At 43.6% G+C, this 26,552-nt stretch overlaps 2 protein-coding genes across 12 annotated transcripts in view; both read right to left on the bottom strand.

Moving 5' to 3' along the window:
* The window catches only part of gpr155a (G protein-coupled receptor 155a), a 66,628-nt gene extending 61,015 nt beyond the window's left edge, over window positions 1-5,613 (bottom strand). For 3 of the 5 annotated variants that reach the window (XM_055637951.1, XM_055637952.1, XM_055637953.1), the window contains exon 1: window positions 5,346-5,613. The gene's annotated coding sequence lies outside the window, so the exon portion shown is untranslated. Of the gene's footprint in view, window positions 1-5,154 lie in introns of all 5 variants that reach the window. The other 2 variants (XM_055637950.1, XM_055637949.1) reach the window with 2 other exon arrangements.
* Window positions 5,614-15,003: 9,390 nt separating this feature from the next.
* LOC129698734 (WAS/WASL-interacting protein family member 1-like) overlaps window positions 15,004-26,552 on the bottom strand; it is a 97,541-nt gene continuing 85,992 nt past the window's right edge. For all 7 annotated transcript variants that reach the window (XM_055637947.1, XM_055637945.1, XM_055637948.1 and 4 more), the window contains 5 exons: window positions 24,953-25,105; window positions 20,309-21,133; window positions 18,314-18,517; window positions 16,639-16,752; window positions 15,004-15,433 (listed from right to left, as the gene is read on the bottom strand). In XM_055637947.1, coding sequence (XP_055493922.1) covers window positions 15,372-15,433; window positions 16,639-16,752; window positions 18,314-18,517; window positions 20,309-21,133; window positions 24,953-25,105 — 1,358 coding nt within the window. In that variant the 3' untranslated portion in view covers window positions 15,004-15,371. The remainder of the gene's footprint in view (window positions 15,434-16,638; window positions 16,753-18,313; window positions 18,518-20,308; window positions 21,134-24,952; window positions 25,106-26,552) is intronic.

Raw genomic sequence — 26,552 nt, 5'->3', positions numbered from 1 at the left:
TAGAGCGGTAGGTGTCTTTGATGGTCGTGTAGCGGTGGTCGAGGGAGTTGGATCCTCTGGTGCTGCAGGAGACATGCTGGTAGAAGTTAGGGAGTGATTTCTTCAGGTTGGCTTTGTTGAAGTCCCCAGTTATGGTGGTAAATGCCTCGGGTAAGCCGTCTGGTGCTTGTTGACCATAGCGGGCAGCTCCCCCAGTGCCAGATGGACATCAGCCTGGAGTGGGATGTAGACCGCGGTCAAGATGATGGAGGTGAATTCCCTCGGTGGGTAGAAGGGATGGCACTTCACAGCTAGGAGTTCCAGGTGTGGAGAGCAGCAGTTGGATTGGATGGCCACGTCTGAGCACCACGCAGAGTTGACCATGAGGCAGAGGTCCCCTCCTCTCCCTTTCCCAGATGCCAGTGTAAGGTCCATGCGATGGATGGAGAAACCTCCAGGCTGGCCTGGTGAGTCTGGGGGTGAGCCATGTCTCTGTGAAACAGAACACAGAGCATTCCCCCAGCTCCCTTTGGTAAAGCAGCTTTGCCCTTAAGTGCTCCACTTTGTTTTCATGGGGCTGTACATTGGCCAGTAGGGAGAAGGGGTCAAAGTCCGCTGCGCTTCAGTCTGACTTGAAGTCCTGCCCGACAGCCACGTTTCCGGACACAACGGAGGCCTCGCCATTGTTTTCAGGTACTGTACCTGCTGTTTCTGCGAACCTGCGCTGGAACGGGGATTCCCTTGCACATGGCAGCTCCAGCTCCGTTGCGATCGGGGATTCCCTCACAGTCGGCAGATCCAGCTCCGTTGCTGCTGGGAGATCCTGCCCATCGGCTCTGGAGGTCTTCCCGGTGTTTTCAGACACAGTATCTTTGATCCCCAGTCGGGTTGGGTGCTCTCCAGTGATCAAGTGGACACTTGCAGTCTTGGGCTCCCGCAGCTGCGGGAGATTGCGATATCGCTAGTGCCTTCAAGTGCACTAGCAGCTTGTCCATTACGGCGCCGATTACTGCTGTTTTTCTGATCCAGGTGTGTTGATTGTAGCTGTAAATAATCCTCTTCTGTTGAGCTGCTGGCAAAAGGTCGTCACAGGCAGGCAACTGTTCAGGAAATATTCAGCAGGTAACTTTGAAGAGAGGAACTGATTTAATAGTGCCTCAGTTTCTTCTTCCACTGATACTCTGATCTCTGTGTAACGGCAGATTATCATATCTTTCAGGTAATTAGCACACTAGCCACTATTTGGATGAGAATGGTTGAAGGGGGCGTCTTCTAAACGCATGTAAGCTCACTCACCTTCAGAGCTTCTTCTCAGATATGACTTAAAAACAGTCTTTTGATGAATAAATGCTTTATTACATAGAAACATAGAAAATAGGTGCAGGAGTAGGCCATTCGGCCCTTCGAGCCTGCACCGCCATTCAATATGATCACGGCAGATCAGTATACTGTACCTGCCTTCTCTCCATACCCCCTGATTCCTTTATCCACAAGTGCCACATCTAACTCCCTCTTAAATATAGCCAATGAACTGGCCTCAACTACCTTCTGTGGCAGAGAATTCCAGAGATTCACCACCCTCTGTGTGAAAAATGTTCTCCTCATCTCGGTCCTAAAAGATTTCCCCCTTATCCTTAAACTGTGACCCCTTGTTCTGGACTTCCCCAACATCGGGAACAATCTTCCTGCATCTAGCCTGTCCAACCCCTTAAGAATTTTGTAAGTTTCTATAAGATCCCCCCTCAATCTTCTAAATTCTAGCGAGTACAAATCGAGTCTATCCAGTCTTTCTTCATATGAAAGTCCTGACATCCCAGGAATCAGTCTAGTGAACCGTCTCTGTACTCCCTCTATGGCAAGAATGTCCTTCCTCAGATTAGGAGACCAAAACTGTACGCAATACTCCAGGTGTGGTCTCACCAAGACCCTGTACAACTGCAGTAGAACCTCCCTGCTCCTATACTCAAATCCTTTTGCTATGAATGCTAACATACCATTCGCCTTCTTCACTGCCTGCTGCACCTGCATGCCTACTTTTAATGACTGGTGTACCATGACACCCAGGTCTCGTTGCATCTCCCCCTTTCCTAATCGGCCGCCATTCAGATAATTGTTGCTAGAAAACAGTAAGATACATCCAAGTTTCTTCCGACTGGTTACTGCAATCTTCTTTGAACTCTAGACATTAATAAACTCCTCGTGTCTCCGTAACACTGGCAAGATCTGGCATGATCTCCTTTAGATCTCCCATGGACCCCGCATGGCCCGCATGATCTTACATGTTCTAAGGGTTAACCTTCCCCATGGTCTCCCTGAACTAATCTAAAAAACTAAACTACTGCGCAAGCATCTAAGCTCCATACACGCCCAAAAACACGTCATAAATCCCACCCACAATATAACAGGCAGTCTAAAATTTAAAGGCCATCCTCAATGACATGCACAACAGGCCAAATGTCCACCACTGCATTTTCAGCACTTTGTTCTTGCTTTTATTTTGGAATTCCACTGACTAAAATATTTCATGCAGAAATCTGGGCAAGATCCATAGGACAGCACATAGCAAATAAGGGCACTCAATAAGCCACACGTCTCTTCATTAATACCGAAACAATAAACAACAGACAAGAGGTGCAGGAGTAGGCCATTCAGCCTTTCAAGCCAGCACTGCCATTCACTGTGATCATGGTTGATCATCCACAATCAGTACCCTGTTCCTGCCTTCTCCCCATATCCTTTGACTCCGCTATCTTTAAGAGCTCTATCTAACTCTCTTGAAAGCATCCAGAGAATTGGCCTCCCCTGGCTTCTGAGGCAGAGAATTCCACAGACTCACAACTATCTGGGTGAAAAATGTTTTCCTTCATCTCCATTCTAAATTGCCTACCCCTTATTCTTAAACTGTGGCCGCTGGTTCTGGACTCCCCCAACATCGGGAACATGTTTCCTGCATCTAGCGTATCCAATCCCTTAATAATATTATACGTTTCAATATATGTTTCATCCTTCTAAATTCCAGCGTATATAACCCCAGTCGATCCATTCTTTCAACATACGACAGTCCCACCATCCCGGGAATTAACCCTGTGAATCTACGCTGCACTCCCTCAATAACAAGAATGACCTTCCTCAAATTTGGAGACCAAAGCTGCACACAATATTCCAGGTATGGTCTCACTAGGGCCTGTACAACTGCAGAAGGACCTATTTGCTCCTCTACTCAACTCCTCTTATGAAGGCCAACATGCCATTAGCTTTCTTCACTGCCTGCTGTACCTGCATGCTTACTTACATATATTCAGATTTGTTTCTTTGGTATGTTTGTACATTTCCAGTTTATCATGGTACATATTGGTTGAACGTGCTGTACTCAACATGAAAAGACAATGCAAAGATTTGAGCATAGAATTTGAAAGGTCATGCTGTAGTTATACATGATGTTGGTGAGGCCACATTTAAAACATTGTGTTCAGATTTTGTCACAACCTTTATTTAAAATATGTTCTCAAGCTGAAAATGGTGCAGTGAAGATTTACAAGAATGTTGCCAGGTCTCGAGGTCCAGAACAATATGGAGAGGTTGAGCGAGTTAGACTTTACTCCTTGGACTGCAGGAAGACGAGGGACATAAATTTAAGGTAGGTGGGGGGGTGCGGGAGATTTAATAGGAACCCCAGGTGTCACTTTTTTTAAAACACAATGTGTGGTGGGTGTATGGAAGGAGCTGCCAGAGGAGGTAATTGAGGCAGGTACTATCACAATGATTAAGAGGCATTTAGATAGGAACATGGATGGGATAGGTTTATAGGGGGTGTGAACGCAAGGTCACTGGGTCATAGGGCTTGACGCACGGAGCCGCTCAATCCATCTGGAGGACATCCGTAACTTCTTCAGGTATATGTTATTAATGCAAGAAACGCGTACTTTCCTACCTGTTAAAAACCACCAAAACGTTGAATTTTTGCGCTGTAAAAAATTGTGGAAGTCGGGGTAAGTGTGAGAGACATGTACCCAACTTCAGAATTCCAAAAGTGAAGCGAAATGAAGGTAAAGAGAAGCGAGAGCTGAAGGGACAACAGCAGCTAAAGTGCTTGGCGAACATTGGCTGTGCAGATATCGGAATTGAAAATATTGGGAATTATCGCGTTTGCTCACTGCATTTCATCAACAGTAAGGCATTATTTGTGGTTTTTCATGATTCCTTTGGTATTTAAAAAGTATCAGAAGTGATAAACCTGGCTGTAAATTTTGCTTCAGAGGTGTTTTGGGCAATTTTAAAATTTTACAGCCAGATTTATCATTTCTGAAACTTTTTCGATGCCAAAGGAATCAAGAAAAAACACAAATAATGCCTTAGTTGATGATATGCAGTGAGCAAACGGCCAATGTTCGCCAAGCACTCTGACTGTTGTTGTCCCTTCAGCTCTCGCTTCTATCTACTGTCATTTCTCCTCACTTTTGGAATTCTGAAGTAGGCTAAATGTCTCTCACGCTTATCCCGATTTCCATAATTATTTACAGCGCAAAAATTGACAACTTCGGTTTTAATGGGCCCGCTACACTGGAAACATTGGTAAGTGCCTGCCTGCAGTTCATCGCGTGTACTCCAGTTGGCGTAGCGTAGCAACAGTAGGGGTCACGGGTCGTGACCCGACTGCCGTGAAACCTCCCTATAGCCATATGGGCCAAAGGTGGGCAGGTGGAACTAGTTAGATGGGCATGTTGGTAGGCATGGGCAAGTTGGGTCGAATGTCCGTACTGTATAACTCTATGCCAAGCCATTCAACACAATCGTTACCAATAAAACTACAAATCATAACATATCAAGAAATAATACTGTATCATACACACTAGCAACAATTACAGAATTATCGGAGGGCATAAAGGGAATTATTCGCAGTTTAGGCAGTTAAAGCTGCTGTTGTTTCATTTGTTTGTTTGTTTATTTATTCTTTAACTTGTTAAATGTTGCCCACAGCCCACATCCTTTCCTCTGACTACCCCCACCCGTTAAAGAAGTTAAAACTGTGGCTTAACTTCTGTCCAAACATCCTGACTGATCTTCCATTTGTATCAGATTTATTGTTACAATGTCACCATCTGAGGAGATATCTCGAGTCGGGCTTTATACTGTTTCACTTTGTTCTCACTGTGGATGGATACAACAAACACTTACTGTAACTGGCAACATGCGATAGTCAGAGATTCTCCCCCCTTCAACGTGATGAAGCTTCATCCAGCTTTCTGCTCTGAAACCGTTTTAAACTCACGCCAATTAACTGTCGTTTGAAACACAAGCCAGCCAACTGCAAGGGAGCGGTGCAAAAACACTAACTGAGGTGCAATATTTTTGCAAAATATGTTTACCCATCGTCAATGTCGCAAAATCAGGTTATGTCGGGGACAAGACGTTGAATCACTGCGTTCGCCCAAAGACAGTTCGGAATCTCGCCTCCTTCCTTTTCTGCACGGTGTTTCCAACGAGCGTTACCGTATGTACATGCCTGCAGGACCTTGCTCCCAGTCCCCGGGCGCCCGTCCTCTGCTTTGCACGTCCTGCAGTCCATGCGCCGTCGCTGTTATTGCCAGCGGGTTGCATGGAGCGGCGCGGCGCCGCGACTCCAGCGGGCGGGCGGGCGGAGGGAGGGAGGGACGGGCGGAGGGACGGACCGGCAGCGCCCTCTCACCAAGTAGCAAGGGCGACGGAGGCGGGGCCGGCGTTTCCTTCCGCCAGGACGGACACATGGTTCCTCTGGGACTTCAAATGCAGTATCTCAGTACATCGACGCGGCAAAAACAAATCTGTGTATGAACTTCAACACCGTTATAGCAATCACCCTCGTTTATTCACGCGATTCTCCTGTAACAGTGTCCTCTCCACTCGAGAAGCTCATTGCATCCCGGAACATGGTCACTTGCTGGTCTGGCACCACATCCCCCATCCGAATTTTCTTTTTCTCCTTTGCCAGTGTTTGCTCTGTGCTGCATATAACAAAAAGCACTGCAGCAACGACACGCACCTTTGCAACTTAAACCCATTCACTATCAAAGGATCTACACGTGAATGGCTGAACCATAAGACTGCAAACATCCCAGGCGGCAACTCTCTCCACCTAATCTAGGGCCAATTGACATTAAATGCTGCTTGCCGGCGACATCCAAAAATGTTAACACAGAACTCATAACAAAACGTGTTAATAAAAGTCAACCAAATAACGACATTACAACACAGATGCCGGTTTACCAACATGCTACCTGGATAAGAAGGTATTAACTATGAAGAAGGGTCTCGACCCGAAACTTCACCCATTCCTTCTCTCCAGAAATGCGAAGAAAGTTACTTCAGCTTTTTGTGTCAGTCTTCGATTTAAACCAGCATCTGCAGTTCCTTCCAACGCAACTATGGGGAGAGGATGGGCAAACTTCGATTGTCTTCTCTGGAGGGTCGGAGGCTGAGAGGGTACCTATAACAATTACAGCACGGAAACAGGCCATCTCGACCCTTCTAGTCCGTGCCGAACAACCTGATAGAATATTTATCAACTTATGAGAGACATCGATAGGGTATTCAATCAGAATCTTTCTGGAAATATCAAAGACTACAGGGCATAGGTTTATGGTGAGAGGAGCAAAGTTTAAAGGAGATGCGCAGGCAGGACAAATGTTTTACACTGAATGTGGTCTTCCCGGACTTCAGGGTGGACTTTCATAAGTTTGCACAAGAGAGAATGGCCCAAAGGTACAGGTCAGTAAGTGTGTTACGGATTATGGGGAGAAGACAGGAGAATGAGGTTGAGAGGGAAAGCTAGATCAGCCATGATTGAATGGCAGAGCAGACTTGATTGGGTGAATAGCCTAATTCTGCTCCTATATCTTATGAACTTGTGAAAAGATATGCGGCAAATAATCAAAAATCCCTGAGCAAACTGGAAAAACATGGGAATTAGGGGGGGGGAGGGGATCCTGTGCTAGTTGGAGTCATAGCTAGCACAAAGGAAGATGATTGTGTTGGTGGAAGATCCATCATTTCAGCCACAAGACATATCTGCAGGAATTCCTAGGCCCAACCATCTTCTGCTGCATTATCAACACCTTCAATTGAAAGGTCAGAAATAGGGAAGGTCCCTGATGATTGCACAATGCCCGTGATTCCTCAGATAAAGGAGTCCGCAAATAAATGCAGCAAGACCTGCACAATATTCATGATGGGTGGCAAGTAAGATCTGTGCCACACAGGTGCCAGGCAGTGACAATATTCGACAAGAGAATATTCAGCTTGCACCCTCTGATGATCAATTGCATAACCATCACTGAATCCTGGGGGTAACATTGACCAGAAACTGAACTGGAATAGCCATATAAACAATGTGGCTACAAGAACAGATTAGGGACTAGCAATCCTGCAGCAGGTAACTCACCTTTCACTCCCCAAAACCTGTCCATAATCTGTATGGCTCAAGTCAGGAGTGTGATGGAATATTATCCACTTGCCTGAATGAGTGAAGATTCAACAACCCTTAAAACGTTCAGTGTCATACACGACCTAGCAGCCTGCTAGACAAGCACCCCATCCATAACCATTCACTTACTCCACTGCTGACACAAAGTAGCAGCAGTTTGTACCATTCTGCAGGATGCAATGCAGCAACTCAACTAGACTCCGTAGACAGCATGTTCCAAACACATAACCTCTATTAGCTGGTAGGAGAGAGGCAGCAAAAGCATGGGACCACTACCTCCTGGAAATCCCTTCTGAGCCACACACCATCCTTACCTGAAACTATAACTGTTCGTTCAAAATTGCCGTGTCAAAATCCACCAATTCCCTTCCTAACCGCATTGGGAGTATACTCACACATGAAGGACAGCAGCAGTTCACAAAGGCAGCTTACCATAACCTAATCAAAGATTGGGTGACACAGTAGCGCAGAGTAGGGTTGCTGCCTTACAGCACCAGAGACGCAGGTTCCATCCTGACTAGGGATGCTGTCTGTGTGGAGTTTGTATATTCTCTGTGACTATCCCGGTTTTCTCCAGGTTCTCCAGTTTCCTCTCACACCTCAAAGATGTACAGGTTTGTAGGTTAATTGGCTGCGGTAAAAATTCTAAACTGTGCCTAGTGTGTAGGACAGTGCTAGTGTACGAGGTGATCGCTGGTCGATGTGTACTCAGTGGGCTGAAGGACCTGTTTCCATGTTGTGTTTCAAAGTCTAAAAACTCAGCGTGATGACGGATTCTGACCCAAAATGTCACTTACGCATGTTCTCAGCGATGCTGCCTGTCCCGCTGAGTTACTCCAACACTTTCTAACCTGCTATCTTCCAAACTCCAATCATGCCTGTTCTTTTTTTCCCCTCAGTAAATGCTAGCTATTCTGTCAAATTGGATTCTCAAATTCCTGTTCTAAATTACATTAAAATTTAGGCCAGAGCAACAGAACAGAGACGCAAACATCTTATAGTTCTTCATCCAGTCCAGAAGCATTCGTAGATTAGTTTAGAGATACAGCATGAGAACAGGCCGTTCAGCCCACCGAGTCCATGCTGACCATGAATCTTCTTTTCACACTAGTTCTATGTTATCCTACATTCTCACCCACACCATACACAATAGGGCATTTATTATTTTACATGCGCCAATTCACCTACAAACCAGGTGTTCAAGAAGGAACTGCAGGAAGATCGAAGGTACACAAAATTGCTGGAGAAACTCAGCGGGTGCTGAAGAAGGGTTTCGGCCCGAAACGTCGCCTATTTTCTTTGCTCCATAGATGCTGCTGCACCCGCTGAGTTTCTCCAGCAATTTTGTGTACCACCTACAAACCAGCATGTCTTTGGGATATGGGAGGAAACCAGAACACCTGGAGGAAATCCACGTGGTCACAGGGTTATGTGCAAACTCCAGGCAGACAGCACCTGGTCAGTTTGAAACCTGGGTTTTCTTGTGGTTTGAGGCATCAGCTCTAGGTGTGCCACCGTGCCGCCCTATTGTTAGGGCAACCCAGGAATTTGATTTGGGATATTTATGTAGTGTCACTACCTCCTGTCATTTTGTCCAACCATAAAACTCGCCATCATAACTGCGATCCTGCAATTCTAGCGTCTTAATCACCCCTGATTTTAGTAATTACTAAGGCCATTCCTTCCTTAAATCTTTCCACTATTCTGCAGTTCTTTCTTACTTTAAGGCACTCCATAAAACAAAGACAATTTTGATTAATTTAATGCCAACTGTTGTAATTTGTTAAATGCAGGTGTTAAATTGAGGTGTGTCCCTCTCTTGAGATGCAAAGGGTACAGTTTGGATTGTGATCAGGACACCATACACCTGGTGCATGTACAAATAAGGAGTCACGAGGTATCTTGTGGCACCGCACTAATTCACTACTTGGTGGTTGACCCACTCAATGGGTGACACAACACAAGGTCAGGTGGCCCAGTGAAACAGAACACAAAGGACATGCCTATATATTTAACAATACCAGCTGTTGGAAAAGTGCCTGACATTGTTTTCTGTAATATTTTAACTTTATAGACAAAAAGAGTATCCAAACTTTGCAACTGATCATAGTCTGTATTGTCCTATGTGCATATTCAACCTTATACAGTCAGGCAAACATCCTTGTAAAATGCTTTTGGATTTTGAAAAAGACCGACAGAAATGATTAGCCTCATAACCTTTGATGCTGCAATCAGATTACATAATGTCACAAATGTAACATCTTGCTCCTCAGCTTCAGTGCATGTTAACTTGAGAACATGAACATGGATAGGTGACACTTTGTCGAGCTTCTTCTTCAAAGCTAAACTGTCTTGAATGTCCAGGATAATCATTGTTTCAAATCCACTTTGGGTTGTAGAAAGCACGTCATAATGATGTAAAGAGGTTGGGCCGGGCCACGGATGGGTTGGAGCCACGAGGACTGGTCGATATTAATAACTTTGACCAAGTGCTGTGCTTCAGTGCGGAATTGGCCAAAATCAATAGGCTCATGTTGAAGTAAGCCATTAGAATGCAGTCCCATTATAAGAATAATAAGAAGTCGGTGAGACCAAGCGGAGGTTGGGCGATCGTTTCGCCAAACACTTCCACTCGGTCCGCAAGAACCTACCTGACCTCCCGGTGGCTCAGCACTTCAACTCCCCCTCCCACTCCGAATCCAACCTCTCTGTCCTGGGTCTGCTCCATGGCCAGAGTGAGCAACACCGGAAATTGGGGAAGCAGCACCTCATATTCCGCTTGGGGAGTCTGCATCCTGCGGGCATGAACATTGAGTTCTCCCAATTTTGTTAGCCCTTGCTGTCTCCTCCCCTTCATCAGCCCTCGGGCTGTCTCCTCCCATCCCTCTGCCCTCGGGCTTCTCCTCCTCCATTTTCCTTCCTTCTCCCCGCCACCCCCTATCAGTCTGAAGAAGGGTTTCGGCCTGAAATGTTATCTATTTCCTTCGCTCCAAAGATGCTGCTGCACCCGCTGAGTTTCTCCAGCTTTTTTGCGTACCTAAGAATCTCCTATGTTTAATTATATTCCTGAGCTGTTCATTTAAGTCATTGAATATATTCCAGTACAATGTGGAGAGCTAGTCACAGAGAGATAATTATGAAAGTGGATTCTCATGGCATTCCTGCTCTCCTTTCTCGGCGATATATTCCAGATACTATCGCAACGTTTCAGAAACATTTAAACAGGTACATGTATTGGACAGGTTTAGAGGGATATGGGCCAAACACTGTCAGGTGGGACAAGTGTAGATGGAACATGTTGGTTAGTGTGTGCCAATTGTGCCAAAAGGCCTGTTACCTCTAGACTCTCTAGGGCAAGGGTTCCCAACATGGGGTAAATTTATTGCTTCTGGATTTGCACATATTTTTTCTCATTGACTGACTGTGTTTGTTTCTGGTATACCGGTATCTGTTCATCATTGGTGTTCATAAATAATTGAAATAACATTGTTATGTGCTATTAAAGGGGTAAATGGGATGAAACAGGTTGGGACCCCCTGCTCTTGATGCTATGGGTTTTTGAGGTGTCACCAAATAGCTTTTGTGCAGGAACATTTTACATCAGTAAAGAACATTGAATAAGATGGCCCGTAAAATAGACATAGAACAACATAGCACAGCAATAGGCCCTTCACCCCAAATTGCCCAACCAAGTTCATTCCACTTGCTTGTGTGTGACCAATAACCGTCCAAAACTTTCCTATCCAAACAAATAAGCAGCTCCGTTCTGGAAAATTTTAAACTTCTGAAATACTTTTGCAGCATATAATCAGACGGGATTAATAGATGGATACAAGAAGCATTGCTAGGAGATAGACACAAGGTGCTGGAGTAACTCAGTGGGTCAGGTAACCTCCCATCTGTGGAGAAAAAGGACGGGTGACGTTTTGGTTTGGGACCATTCTTCAGACTGGAAGTCAGGAGATGGTCGGAGATGTTGGAGGATTCAGTCAGGTTTGCAAAAAATTAAAAGTAAAAGCAACGGATAGGTTTATTACACCCGATGTTTTCCTTGAAACAGCCAGAAACAGCTGAATGTAGAGGTTTACTGTACTGACCACTGGCAACCCCTCACTTCACAAAATAAAAACAATAATCTGTCATGGGTCAAAGGACTCCAATTTGTTTACCCATTGTATTAAAATAGGCAGCTCATTGTATTCACAATCTATTAAACATTCTGATTACAAGCTTTTTTTTTGTATTTTATGGAATCTCTATGCACTTTGGGTATTATAAACATAAACATTTGTTAGAATTTAACTCAAATACAGTTTTGCAATCAACATTTAACTTCTTGTGCAGCGGAGTAATATTGGCAATTTTCCAATCATTTGGGACCTCCCCTGTCTCTCGTGATTCTTGAAATATCACTGTCAATGCCTCCACAATCTCTAAAGCCACCTCTTTCAGAACCGTAGGGTGCAGTTCATCTGGTCCAGGTGACTTATCCACCTCCAGCCCTTTCAGCTTCCCAAGCACCTTCTCACTCGTAATAGCCACTCCACTAATTTCCAACCCCCGACTCTCGTTTGCTGGTGTCTTCCACTGGGAAGATCGATGCAAAAAAGTTATTCAACTCCTTTGCAGTTTCTTTATTCCCCATAATCACTTCTCCTGCATCATTCTCCAGCAGCCCAACTACCTCTCTTGCCTCTTTATATAACTGAAGAAACTCTTGCGATCCTCTTTTATATTATTGACCAGTTTACATTCGTATTTCATCTTTTCTGCACATTGCCTTTTTAGTTACCTTCTGTTGTTCTTGAAAAGCTTCCCAATCCTCTGGCTTCTCACTAATCTTTGCTATGTTACTTCCTGCAAACAACAACAGATGCCTCAGAATTTTCAGATAAGTATCTATTATGACAGTCGGAGAGATTATTTTACTATGGAAACATAACCACGGAGTCTCTTCTTATCATTACTGGTTGTCCAGTAATCTCTGGACATCTTTAATCTTTAATCTCTTCAACATCTCAGCAGAATCTATGCAGCTCCTGAGGTGTTGGGGAGATTAATTAACTTTAGTAACACCAGGCAGTTAATTTGTTCATTGTTAGATTTATCATTATTTTTCAATAGATTGGTTTATTGGTTCCTAACAAAATAATGGTTACTACAAATTTCACATAAAATCACATGAAGTAGATATATAACCCATTTCAAGCAGCAGTGGAGTTTTTAGCTCCTTTTTCTTCTTTGTATCTTCTTGAGTTGGTCAAGGTGTCATGCCAAAGTTCACAAACCTCAGAAAACATTCTCTCTTTTCTCCTTCCTCCCAGATTCTGCATTATTTGCTTTTATGGTTAATTTTACGGAAGAATCCCAAATCATAAGACATAGGTGCAGAATTAGACCATTCTGCCCATCAAGCCTGCTCAGGTAATTTAGGTAAGGAATTTGTTTGTACTTTCCAAAGCTATGATAACAGCACGAAGAGATGTGTGTAAGGAAACCAATCTTTCCACAATACAGGAAATCTTAAAAGGTCTCTGATCCCCATGTAAATTTAATTGATTTTAAATCCATTCACATGTTTTCTATAATACTATTTCTCAGTTTGGGATCCTGAGAATGAAATACCCATATGCACAGTCATAATCCATCTATTTCAAAATTATTTGTTTGTTTTCATAGTCTCTTTTGAGCATTATAATTAGTTTTGAAGTAAAATAAAACATAACATCTCATTGTATGAACATAAAAGATTTAATGCTATTTTTCAGCATATCCATTCAATTGGCAATTATGACAAAGTAATACTTCTTCGCCTTTAAATGCCTTTGTTCAGCGCTAAAACTTACGTATCTCTTTACTCCCAACTTCAAATTGTCTCACTGTTGACCACGTTTTAATTTTTTCTTGATTATTTCTCTCCTTGGTACTGTTCAGTGTGGATAATTTAATCAGTCATTTCTCTTATCTGAGCCACATGCACCACTTCTTGTGTTGTTGACAAGTAACCATGCTTGTCCAAGATTTGTTCTTCAGTGAAAATTCAAACTGTATTTCTGCATGCAACCTGTTTCGCTCACGTTGAAGCACATTTAGTTTAGTTTAGAGATACAGTGCTGAAAAAGGCCCTTTGACTTCCCGAGTCCACGCAAACCACCGATCCCCATACACCAACACTGTCTTACATACTAGGGACAATTTTTAAACAATTTTTACCAAAGCCAATTAACCTACAAACCTGTAAATCTTTGGAATGAGGGAGGAAACTGGTGCTCCCCGAGAAAACCCACGCGGTCACGAGGAGAACGTCCAAACTTGGTACAGACAGCTTCCATTGTCAGAATCGAAACCAGGTCTCTGGTGCTGTAAGGAAACAACTCTACCACTGCACTACTGCACAGCCCCCTTCACACTCACAGCAGTATTTCTGTAGCGTGCCACATATGTCGTTCATTGCAAACTATCCCTTGGTTTTAAGTTGATGTTCAAAAGTAAATGAGGACATATGTTTGCCTTGGTATGTTTCAATGACGCATGTGGTGGACAGTTATCAAAAGTATTATTCATAGATTATATTTAGACAAAGAAATAATCTTCTCCAGGAGGGACTAATTAACTATTCTCAGCTACATCTAATCAGATGTATACTTAATTTACAAACAGATTCTTCATGATTAATTGAATCTCTGAAATGTCCTAAAAATACCCCATTATGATGTGTTATTGTCTATTTTTCGTTTTTAAATACCAAATTTCAATTCCCCAATTAAGTCACAAGAGACTGCAGATGTTAGAATTTTATGTAAAAAAACAAACTGCTAGATGAACTCAGCAGGTGAGGCAGCATGTGAGGGAGGGAATTGGACAGGCGATGTTTCAGGTTAGGACCCAACTGCAGACTTCTGAACATACAAGCTTGAATGGATAAGGACAGCTGCAAATTTCAATTTGTTACCATACTGTGTTATCTAATGCTTGGAGGTAACTTTGCAGATTCTCAGAATTGGATGTCTGTCAATGCCCTTTGTGGTTATAAATATATTAAAAACACCAATTCTTGTGATCCTTTTAATTACCAGGGCATTCTTTCCCATGCTCATTTTAACACACTAGGACCCAGTTCCCAAGTTTCCTCGATGATCACTGTAGCCCCAATTCCTGTGCAGCCTTTAAACTCAATAGAACCCCAGAATCCATGCTTCCTTTAAACTCACCTGGGCCTAGTCCTTTGCTCCCTTATAACAGCGGCACCCAAGGATACAAGCACAAAGTTCCTTGGAAGTGGGAACACACATAGTAGACAGGGCAGTAACAAAAGTGTTTTGTGCTTTCCTTCATCAGCTGTAGCATTGAGTACAAGAGTCAGGACGTCATGTTTCATGTCATTCTTTCTGAGCTCTATACGCACTGCTATAACTAAAGCTGGAGTACACAAGACAACTATGTAACTAATAGCACCTAGACTTGTGCTTTTAAAATCCTTTTGATTCCATCCTACAACATATGGCTCAAAAAACACAATTCTGCACTTCATTTAAATTGAATTTGATAACATTACTTCAAGAATGTTTGGTTACTGCCAAAGGGCCTGATTTTATTAAAACATTTTTTTAATACATTGAGCACCCATAATATATAACTTGAAATGAAATGGGTTATAGAAATATTCTTGCAAAATACATTTATTCTGGTCCATAATAATGTAAACAAATGTTTTACATTAAAGCAGTCAAAAAGCATATAGTACTTTTTAAATTCCAGATGACTTAAGTATCACAAACAAAATGCCAGCAAGCCAACATTTCCACTGCTGACGTTGGCTTGAGCCGATAGAGGAAAATTTAATGTCACTTTAGCAATAGTCTGCAGTTAAGCGTGCAAAATGGTCTCACAAGGACAGGATGGTTTTGCGAGATCTTTGAACAGCCAGTCTGTTTCACCTTGGTGTAGGTGGAATTGGTGGAAGAGGTGGAGCTCCCCGCTCAGTTCGGAACGTATCTGTTAAAATAAAAAGTTTAAATAACCACAGGATTATCAGGGTTTTAACTGTAATAATTGAAGCCAAGTACAATTTGAGAAGCGAATACGATTTTGTGCAGCATGGCACAAGAAGATTTAATGATTTGCGTATTAATGGAATTTTTAAAAAAATCTTAATTTCAACTTTTTTTCCACATCCGCAAGCAATGAATAAAGCCTCAAATAGCAGAGAGGAAGCCCTTTGAATTAATTTATCCCCTGACAAAATATAATTTAGCATATTTTTTACTGGTTTGTCTGTTACATGTTTGCCTGTTATTCACCTATTTTAAGCAAAGTACATTAAAATATATTTTTCTACCTCCCCCCCACTCCCCTCAACCTTTGCCAGAATTTCACCCCAACCCTTTTAAGATAAAAGTCATTACCAGAAATACAAGCTTACTGCTGCTACCTTGACAATGAGGCAATTAGTTTTAAGTTTTAGAGATACAGCGTGGAAATAAGTCCTTCAGCCCACCAAGTCCTCACTGCCCAACGATCCTCGTACACTAACACTATCCTACATACTAGGTCCAATTTACAATTTTTACAGATGCCAATTAACCTACAGACCTGTACGTCATTGGAGCATGAGAGGGAACAGAAGCACCCGGAGAAAACCCATGCAGTCACAGGGAGAATATACAAACTCCGTACAGACAGCACTGTAGTCAGGATCGAACCCGGGTCTCTGGAGCTGTAAGGCAGCAACTCTATCACCTCGCCTCGCCCCCGTGCTGGTCAATTATTTGACCGAATATTTGCCTGCTATTATACCATTGAGAAAATCACAAACTTTGGCTTGCACCATCAAGCTCCAGTTTCACCTACAACTGGTAATTTATTTGTTGTGTTGTTTCATTTAATGTGCTATAAAGTTGTAGCAAGCAAGAATTTCATTGTTCCAGTTCCTGTGCATATGACAATTAAACACTCTTGACAACAGGGCTGTTCTGACCTCCAGAAATGGAAACAAGAAGTGCAGCAGGACTAATAACTAGATCACTCCAATGATTTTTAATGAATTTGTTTGTTAAATTCCCATGACAAAAGGAATAACTATGCAATAAAATTCATGGGCGACTGTATTTCACCAAATTTAATGTGTTTCAAATAAAAAGTGTTTTTTCACTTCTAATGTTTCACACTTCATAAAGGAACATAAAATACCTGTCACTCACCTCTGATTTCTGCCTTGCTTTGTTTACTAGGATAAGTTTTTGTAAAGTTTACATATGGTTCTGGAGGTGGAAGGTCTGAAATGGAATGGAAAGAAAATTTGCCTTCCCATTCATCTGTGGACAGAACAAGAACAGTTGTTAATTTCACCATTAAAGGGGATCAGAATAAGTCAGGATCCATATTCACAAAGCAAATTACCTGCTCTTGCTGTTGACATCCAAATAAACTCACAATTTATCTCAGCAATCCAAATTGCAGGTACACCAGGCAGTGATGAAAACAAATGGCATGTTGGCCTTCATCGCAAGAGGATTTGTGTATCGGAGCAAAGAGGTCCTACTGCAGTTGTACAGGGCCCTGGTGTGACCACACCTGGAGTACTGTGTGCTGTTTTGGTCTCCTAATTTGAGGAAGGACATTCTTGCTATTGAGGGAGTGCAGCGTAGATTCACCAGGTTAATTCCCGGGATGGCGGGACTGACATACGATGAAAGAATGGATCGGCTGGGTTTATATACGCTGGAATTTAGAAGGATGTGAAGACATCTTATTGAAACATATAAAATTCGTAAGGGATTGGACAGGCTAGATGCAGGAAAAATGTTCCTAATGTTGGGGGAGTTCAGAACCAGGGGTCACAGTTTAAGAATAAGGGGTAGTCCATTTAGGACTGGGATGAGGAAAAACGTTTTCACACAGAGAGTTGGGAATCTGTGGAATTCTCTGCCACAGAAGGTAGTGGAAGCCAATTCACTGGATATTTTCAAGAGATAGATATAGCTCTTAGGACTAACGGAATCAAGAGATATGGGGAGAAAGCAGGAATGGGGTACTGATTTTGGATGATCAGCCATGATCATATTGAATGGCGGTGCTGGCTCGAAGGGCCAAATGGCCTACTCCTGCACCTATTTTCTATGTTTCTAATAGCTGAAGCTTGTGATGAAGAACCAGCTGAATCCATTATAATGAGACTATATACATCCAAAGGCATATTCCAGATAGTGATGGAGAACTAGAACAAGCTCTGTTCACGGAATAGATAATCAGGTAAGATATTCTCCCTAAACCCCACATCCATTTTATCCAGAACTGTGAAACCCAGTTGAATGCATCATATGTTCAAGCAATTAAAACTTAGACTGTTTAGAAAAAATCTCTGAAGAACACTTGAAACCACTGAAATGCTCAAAGTTGCAAATAGTTTAAAAAGTCTAACTTAAGTTTCTTGCAAATGCTCCTGCCATTAAAATTAATGTGAAGGACACCGTGTGCCAGCTCTAGTTGACACAGATTCCCTCCAAATATTACCGCAGATTCCCGACCAAAAGCATTGTACAAGCATAACATGCGTCCAGAGGAGAGGGAAGAATATAGGCAAAAGCGAGGAACATTCTGGGTGAGTTTATCATCAAATCATGATTGAGAACAGCTGATCTCAGCCTAATGTAGAATAGAATATGAGGGTTGGGACATTTAACCTGGAAATACGTCAAATCTGTTAGTTCAATGAAACATCTAAATCACCAGTTCACTTGAGAATTAACTAGTCATCTAATCACGTTCATTTGAGAATTAACTAGTCACCTAAACACCAGTTTATGTTGAGAACCAAACATCCATTTATTCCATAAAATTAAAATGAGGGGATGGTGAAATATGGGTGGTGTTTACCTTCACACACTGCCTGTGAGGACTCCTGAAAGCCATTCCTCATTGTTGTTGGTGGGGGTACAGGGCTTCCTCGGTCAGGTGGCAGTGGGGGCCTGAAGCCACCCCTCATGTTGTCCAAACCCATTCGACTTGGGGGCTGTGGGACGGGTGGTGCTTTCTGTCCACCGCCGTTTCTGCCTCCCGGAGGGGGTGGAGGAAGAGGTCCTGTCATACATGGGTCGGTACACAATTAGAGTCAGAGTCATACTGTACAGAAACAGGCCCTTTGGCCCAACTAGCCCATGCCAACCAAGATGTCCCATCTACATTAGTCCACCTGCTTGCATTTCTCTGTGTTAGTGCAACATCCCATCGTGTTGAGAATCAAAAGCTGTCTCCGAGTAAATTGAGAAATATTTAACTATTAGTATTCAAATCTATATTCTCTAATTATCACCAAAAACTACTTGCATTTATGCTTGAATTATATTTTATAAATCATTACAGCGAATAATTTTTATTCTTTTTCTATCATCTTTATCTTGAAAACCCAGAAAAACTACTTGAATTTCCTATGGTCAGTAAGATTCCCATTGTTAAATATTTCTAACATTTTGCTTTTTTCACAATGCTTAATGGTTTACCAGTTTAGTTTAACAGCATGAAAACAGGCCGTTCAGCCCACCCAGACCAGCAATCACCCCGTACACTAGCACTATCCTACACATTAGGGACAATTTACAATTTTTACCGCAGCTAATTAACCTACAAATCTGTATGTGTTTGGAGCATGGGTGGAAAACCAGAGCACCCAGAGAAAACCCACGCAGTCGTGGGGAGAACTTACAAACTCCATACAGACAGCAACCGTTGTCAGGATAGCAACTGGGTCTCTGGCGCTCTAAGGGAAAAAAGGGACCACATCACCCCGATCCTGGCCTCTCTCCACTGGCTCCCTGTGCGGTTCCGTATAAACTTCAAGATCCTCCTCCATGTCTACAAAGCCCTCAATGGGCTTGCCCCCACCTACATAAAAAGTCTTCTCACCCACCACTCCACCTCCAGGCCCCTCAGATCGGCCGACTTGGGGTTGCTGAATATCCCATGGTCTAGGCATAAGCTCAGGGGCGACCGCGCCTTTGCGGTTGCAGCCCCTAGACTGTGGAACAGCATCCCCTTTCCCATCAGAACTGCCCCCCTCCATCGACTCATTTAAGTCAAGACTAAAGACTTATCTATACTCCCAAGCCTTTCCTGACGTCCTCTGAGTGAGGGCTGCATGTATATATGTATGTAGTTTGTTTTGTTGTGCTATTCTTATAACAAATGTAAAGCACTTTGGCCAACGAGAGTTGTTTTTTAAATGTGCTATATAAATAAATGTGACTTGACTTGACTAAGGCAGCAGCTCTCCCACTGTGTCACCCGTTCTGCCAATTTGATGTATTTTTAACCACTGACTACCACCATTACACCATGTTCTCAAACGTAGATTACTTTCATCTTTGATCACTGCGGAAGTCCAAAAATAAATTGGGAGAAAGAATGGACAATCATTGATGTAGCAACTGTGGGATGAGTGAAAATATTCAACTAACTCGTTACTTTGTGGAGAGTAAATGAAAATCAAAAGTTGCTTGATTTCTGACATGAACCCAAAACATTAACTGTTCCTCTTGCTGACCTGCTGAGCATTTCCATTACTTTTTAGATAGCGCTAATGCACAAGTAACAGCTATTTTGAGTATATGAAGGTCTAATCTGTGATGAATGATCAACTGAACTGTTGGAAATGTCAAGAAATTATTCAAGGCTGGCAATGTAAGAGATCAAGACTCCTGGATTGCTTTATATAGTGTTACGTATTTAATACAGCCATTGAAAGAAGCAGATAAGTTCTCTATTTTGTCAGGTCTGGCTTGCTGCCTGCACACGTTACCTGGCTTCTCAATTGCCCTAGTCTCTCTCAGGGCACCTTGCAGCCCATAGGCATTTTGTAATGTTTGGTCAACATACCTGATCTGCTGGGAGGATCTCTTACAGGTGGTGGAGGTCTCTCACTGGGAGGAAGAGGACCACTTCGAACTGTCCCAGGAGAAAGCGAAGGAGTGCCGTGGAGGGACATATTCCTTTGAGGAAGCCTCGGAATTTCAGCATCTGTAGAGGCACCATGATGACTTTGTGGAGGTCCTGGTCGGTTGGGTGGTGGCGGAGGAGGAGCTTGGAAGGAGGGAGTTGGCCTGGGTGTTTGAGGGACAGGTGGTTTGTGATGCTGTGGTGGTGGGGGTGGAGGGCCATCCCTATTCATTGGCCTATTCATCATAGGTGGTGGTGGAGGCCTATCATCCATCATCCTGGCAGGAGTAGGAGGCAACGGAGGTCTGTTAGTATTGTGAGTTGGAAGAGTTGATGGAGAAGGCTTATCTTCAACAACCCTGCCAGAGCTGTGAGTCGGATGAGACCTATTTGTATTGCTATGTGGGGGAGTTGGAGAGAAATGATGGGAAGACCCTTGATTGCGATTGGGTAGAGAAGGCCCCGTGTTTAACGGCCGATTTCCTGGAAAGGGTGGAGGACCTCTGCTGGGCGTACTAGATAATGATGGTCGTGGTGCACTAGGTACAGGTGGTGGGCCTGCATCAGACCTCGAACCTATGTCCGGCCTTGAAGATTTTGGTTGACTTGGTGGAGGGAATTTATTTCTTGGAGGCTCAGGATTACTACTCCTTGGAAATGACGATGACCCAGGCAACTTTGGTGGGGCATTGTTTGGTACAAATGGTCTGGGACTAGTCAATCTTGCACTTGGAGGCATTAATGTTGGTCTTGCTCCTCCAGAATCTGTGGATGTTAAGGATATACTGGAACATAAGTATTTTTGTAAAAAAAAAATCAAAAATTCAAAAAAATTATTACACACCACATGTACTGAGATACAGTGTAGAGCTTTATTTTGCATGCTATCCAATCAGAGCAGGTAATACTATATATAAATACAATCATCAAACTCAAGTACAATAGAAAAAAAAGATAATGAGTGCAGAATATAGTTCTCTGCATTTGTAGTGCATCAGTTCATAGATAGAGTCCTTTGTCCTCAATGGGGTAGAGGTGAATCAAACAGTATCCTAGCTTAAGGAAGGACCATTCAGAAACCTGACGACAAAGGGAAGAAGTTGGCCCAGAGTCTCGTAAGGGCACTTTCCAGCTTCTGTATCGTCTGCTCGAAGGGAGCAGACAGAAGCAGGAATAACCAGGGTGAGACAAGGTTTTTGATTATGTAAGCTGCTTTCCAGAGGTATCATGAAGTACAGATGGAGTCAGTGGCCTGTGTGATGGACTGGGCTACATCAACAATTCTCTGTCGAGTACTGCGGTCTTGGGAAGAGGTGTTCCCAAACCAAACTGTGATGCAAGCCGACAGTATACTTTCTGTGTTATATTACATTTAATACAACAGTATTAGGTTTTCTTAATTATTTTTTTCCTATCCCAAATCACTGGTCTCGCCAGTCAAGTAGCATTTACAACTAAATTACTCCCACCGTGTCTTTAGTTTTTTATCTTTGCAAGGTATTTGAATCTGACTGTCACAGATAGAATGCAAACCATTATTGCATGGTACTCCAGGAATACAATTAGACTTCTAAATTACATTCATAAGAAATAAATTACTTCGCAAGAATAATTAGAAATTACAAGGTGACAGGTGGACAGCAATATTTAGCTCAAATATTTACCCGGATAAAATAGTTTTGCAACAAGCGATAGTTAAATTGGCAACAGTTTCTGGAGTCTGTAATATAATGCACAATCCAAAACTCTGCACCATATTCAGATTTTAATTGTCTTAAGTTTCCATCAGAAGGCCTTGAAAATGCAGTGTGTGAGATCACCATTGTAAATGGGTGGACAAATAGATACCCCTAAATTATCAAGCTATTGCATATGCCTGCACCATTAAGGATGATTCCTAGATACCTCACACTGGCAAGTCCAATAAAAGGGCACAGCTTTATAGCGCTGTCCCACGGTACAAGTTCATTTCAAGAGCTCTCCCGAGTTTACAAAAAAATCAAACTCGTGATAAGCACGGAAAATTAATGTAGCGGGTACGTCGGAGCTCGGGGACGTCTCTTTGCGGCTCGCAACATTAACGGCAGGTACTCGGGAAGACTCGCTAATGGCAGGTAAGCTCGGGAGGACTCTTGAAGATTTTTCAACATGTAACATGTTGAAAAATGTTCACGAGAGCACCAAGTACCGACGAGCGGCCATTACCATAAATCTCCGGGTTTGAATCAGGGCAAACTCGGGAGAGCTCTTGGAATGAACTTGTACCGTGGGACAGGGCCATAACAAAGAAAGGGGGCGAGTCATTGCTTAGGGGCATAGTTAGGGGCACAGAGGTAGGTTGGAAGATCGGGACTACATCCTTAACTGTTCAGTAGTCTGGGAAGATGCTCCTGAGTCTGGTGCTACATGAATGATTAGGTTACGAGAATAACAATACATAAAGTGATGTTAGGTTTTATTGAAAGTGGTTTGGAATATAAAAGAGTGCCCCACTGCTTGTTTGAGCTTGTTCGTGCCCCACCGAACACATCTCCACATACCTTGACTCCATACTATCCCCCTTGGTCAAATCCCTTCCCACCTATGTTCTAGACACCTCAGACACTCTCCGCCGCCTCCGCACATTCCACTCTCTAGGCCCCCACCCCCTCATCTTCACCATGGATGTCGAGTCACTCTACACCTCCATCCCCCACCAGGATGGCCTCAAAGCCCTCCGGTTCTTCCTCGACCAGAGGAGCGAGTCTATACCCAGCCACTGACACTCTCCTCCGCCTAGCGGAGTTGGTACTCACCCTCAACAACTTTACGTTTGACTCCTCCCATTTCCTCCAAACACAAGGCATAGCTATGGGCACATGCATGGGCCCCAGCTACGCCTGCCTCTTTGTCGGGTACGTTGAACAATCCTTGTTCAATACGTACCAGGGCCCCATCCCTGACCTCTATCTCCGTTACATTGATGACTGCTTTGGGGCCACCTCCTGCACCCACACACAACTGACTGACTTCATCCACTTCACCACCAACTTCCATCCGGCTCTCCAATACACCTGGACCATTTCCGACACTTCCCTACCATTCCTTGACCTCACCATCTCCATCGCAGGGGACAGACTTCTGACCGACATACACTACAAACCAACTGACTCACATGGCTATCAGGACTACACGTCTTCCCACCCTGCCCCCTGTAAAGACTCCATCCCCTACTCCCAATTCCTCCGCCTACGCCGCATCTGCTCCCAGGATGAGACGTTCCACACCAGGCATCGGATATGTCCCCGTTCTTCAGGGATTACCCTCCGCCACCATAGATGAGGCTCGCACCAGGGTCTCATCCATACCCCGCAACACTGCTCTCTCTCCACATCCCCCCACTCGCAACAAGGGCAGAGTCCCCCTAGTCACCTTTCACCCCACCAGCCGGCAAATACACCATAAACCTCCGCCATTTCCGCCACCTCCAGCGTGACCCCACCACTCGCCACAGCTTCCCCTCCCCCTCCTGTCTGCCTTCCGCAAAGACCACTCCCCCCGCAACTCCCTTGTCAATTCTTCCCTTCCCCCCTTACCATGTCTTTCCTTTGCAACGCAAAAATGAACACCTGTCCCTCCCTCCCCCCCTCGACTCCATTCAAGGACCCAAGCAGTCGTTCCAGGTGCGACAAAGGTTCACCTGTATCTCCTCCAACCTCATCTACTGCATCCGCTGCTCTAGATGTCAGCTGATTTACATCGGGGAGACTATGCGGAGGTTGGGCGATCGTTTTGCTGAACACCTCTGCTCAGTCCGCAATAACCTACCTGAACTCCCGGTGGCTCAGCACTTCAACTCCCCCTCCCATCCAATCCGACCTCTCTGTCCTGGGTCTCTTCCATTGCCAGAGTGAGCAACACCGGAAATTGGAGGAACAGCACCTCATATTCCGCCTGGGTTGCTTGCGTCCGGATGGCATGAACGTTGAATTCTCCTAGTTTTGCTTGCCCTTGCTGTCTCCTCCCCTTCCTTCACCCTCGAGCTGTCTTCTCCCATCCCCCCGCCCTCGGGCTCCTCCTCCTCCCTTTTTCCTTCCTTCACCCCCCAATCCCCCATCAGTCTGAAGAAGGGTTTTGGCCCGAAACGTCGCCTATTTCCTTCGCTCCATAGATGCTGCTGCACCCGCTGAGTTTCTCCAGCATTTTTGTGTACCTTCGATCTTCCAGCATCTGCAGTTTCTTCTTGAACAAGATTTGGAGGAAACCTTGCCAAGGGATGTGCTGAATATTTAACGCTCATGAAGGACTCTACATCCAGAGACAAAGTTTTAGAGTAAATTTTCCCAATTTAAAGAGAGACATGGAAGAACTTTATCTGTTGAGGGGTCTTGCTGCTCAGAATTCTCCAGAGCGATCTGGGAGGCTCGGAAGCCACGTTAGCAGCCATGATCTTATTTAATGGCAGAACAGATGTAAGGCACCAGAAGATCTCTTCCTGCCCGTATTTGTTCATGGGTGATTCTGTTGAGAGTCCTGAACTATATTACAAGGCATGTAAATATAAATGATGACGAATTCTAACCATTAAAATTAACACTAACTTACCGGAATTGTCTCTGGTTCCTGCAGACCTAAGCTTTGGCATTCCACCAGTAAATAATCCTCCTAAACCAGGTCCACCTCCACCTCCGCCTCCACCACCTCCACCTCCTCCACCGCCGCCTCCTCCACCTCCTCCTCCACCGGATCCTTTGGGAGCTGTTTAAAACAACATTTGATTTGTGGAAGAATTAATAGATCATCTCCATAATACAGTTAAATAAGATGTAATTTCATGTTATGGCTTCTGCGGTAGTTTATAAATTGTGAAGCTTCTTACATGGATTGGAACCGTTGGCTTTAATCCACTGACATTTAAGTAAGTTTATGCCCGTCCCACTAAGGAAACCTGAACGGAAACCTCTGCAGACTTTACGCCCCACCCAAGGTTTCCGTGCGGTTCCCAGAGGATTTTGTCAGTCTCCCTAATGGTCGAAAGTGGTTTCCGCTTCTTCTATATTCCGGCGATTATTTCAAAAAATTCAAAACCGGCCGCATCTAAAAATTGGTTGCCGTTTTAAAAATCGGTAATTTTTTAGTCGAAACCAGTTGCCATGCTAGTTGAAGGTGGTTGCCAGAGGTTGCAGGTGGTTGCCGGAGGTTGCAGATAGTGGAAGGTAAGATCTTCCACTACCTGCAACCTCCGGCAACCACCTTCAACTAGCATCGCAACCGGCTTCGACTAAAATATTACCGATTTTTAAAACGGCAACCTATTTTTAGTCGGGGCCAGTTTTTAATTCTCGCTGTGGTTCTGCGCTACGGGTGCTCTGGTTTCCTCCCACATCCCAAAGATGTGTGGGTCTGTAGGTTAATTGGCCCTCTAACATTGCCCCTAGTGTATAGTGACTGGATACAAAAGTGGGATAACATAGAACTAGTCTGAATGGGTGATCGATGGTTGGCATGGGCTTGTTGAGCCGAAGGCATATTTGTTTGGCTGCTGCATCTCTTAATTAATTAGGCGATGCAGTACTTCACAACTGGACACTCCAGTGACTGATTAGGGATTCCCAGATTTATATGATGTTGGATATGAGGCTTAATTGATATCAATGGGAATTAGGAGGCAGGAGGAAAGGCAACTATAAAAAACATTTTTTTAAATTAAAATCGTTAAAACATTATAAAAAAAATTTAAATAATTTTCGTTCAATATTTTTCATTGTTTTTAGCATTGTGTGTTAAAAAAATGTTTTAGTTAAATATTTTTGAAATTAGTTTTCAATTTTAATCATCTTTCTGAATGTCAGAGATTTTAAAAACAAAATCCTCGACAACATTAACTAGAGATAAAAATGTGTCCGTATCTTGCCCTCCTGTCAATGCTTGAGGGCATTCCAAAAGTGTCACTGGACTTTGTTCATGAAGCCTTATCGCCATTGAGTTCTTGCCACCTGAAGTCATGATGCAGAAGGCCAACAAGAATCAGTTGTCTGTATCTGGCCCTGGCAAGACCAGGCACAAGGGATCTTGTCATGGGCCTGATATCTCAATCTAGTCCATTTGGTAAGGATACAATTGGCCTCATTTGCAATTCCGAATGTTCTCATAAATATATTTTCCATGCAATGTTATGTGCCAGAATTATATTCCTATTCCAAAG

Source organism: Leucoraja erinacea, chromosome 7 (genome assembly GCF_028641065.1).
Source record: "Leucoraja erinacea ecotype New England chromosome 7, Leri_hhj_1, whole genome shotgun sequence".
In the NCBI taxonomy this organism is placed as follows: domain Eukaryota; kingdom Metazoa; phylum Chordata; class Chondrichthyes; order Rajiformes; family Rajidae; genus Leucoraja; species Leucoraja erinaceus.
Note: the sequence above shows the minus strand (reverse complement) of the source record. Positions and strands in the feature narration are given on the sequence as shown.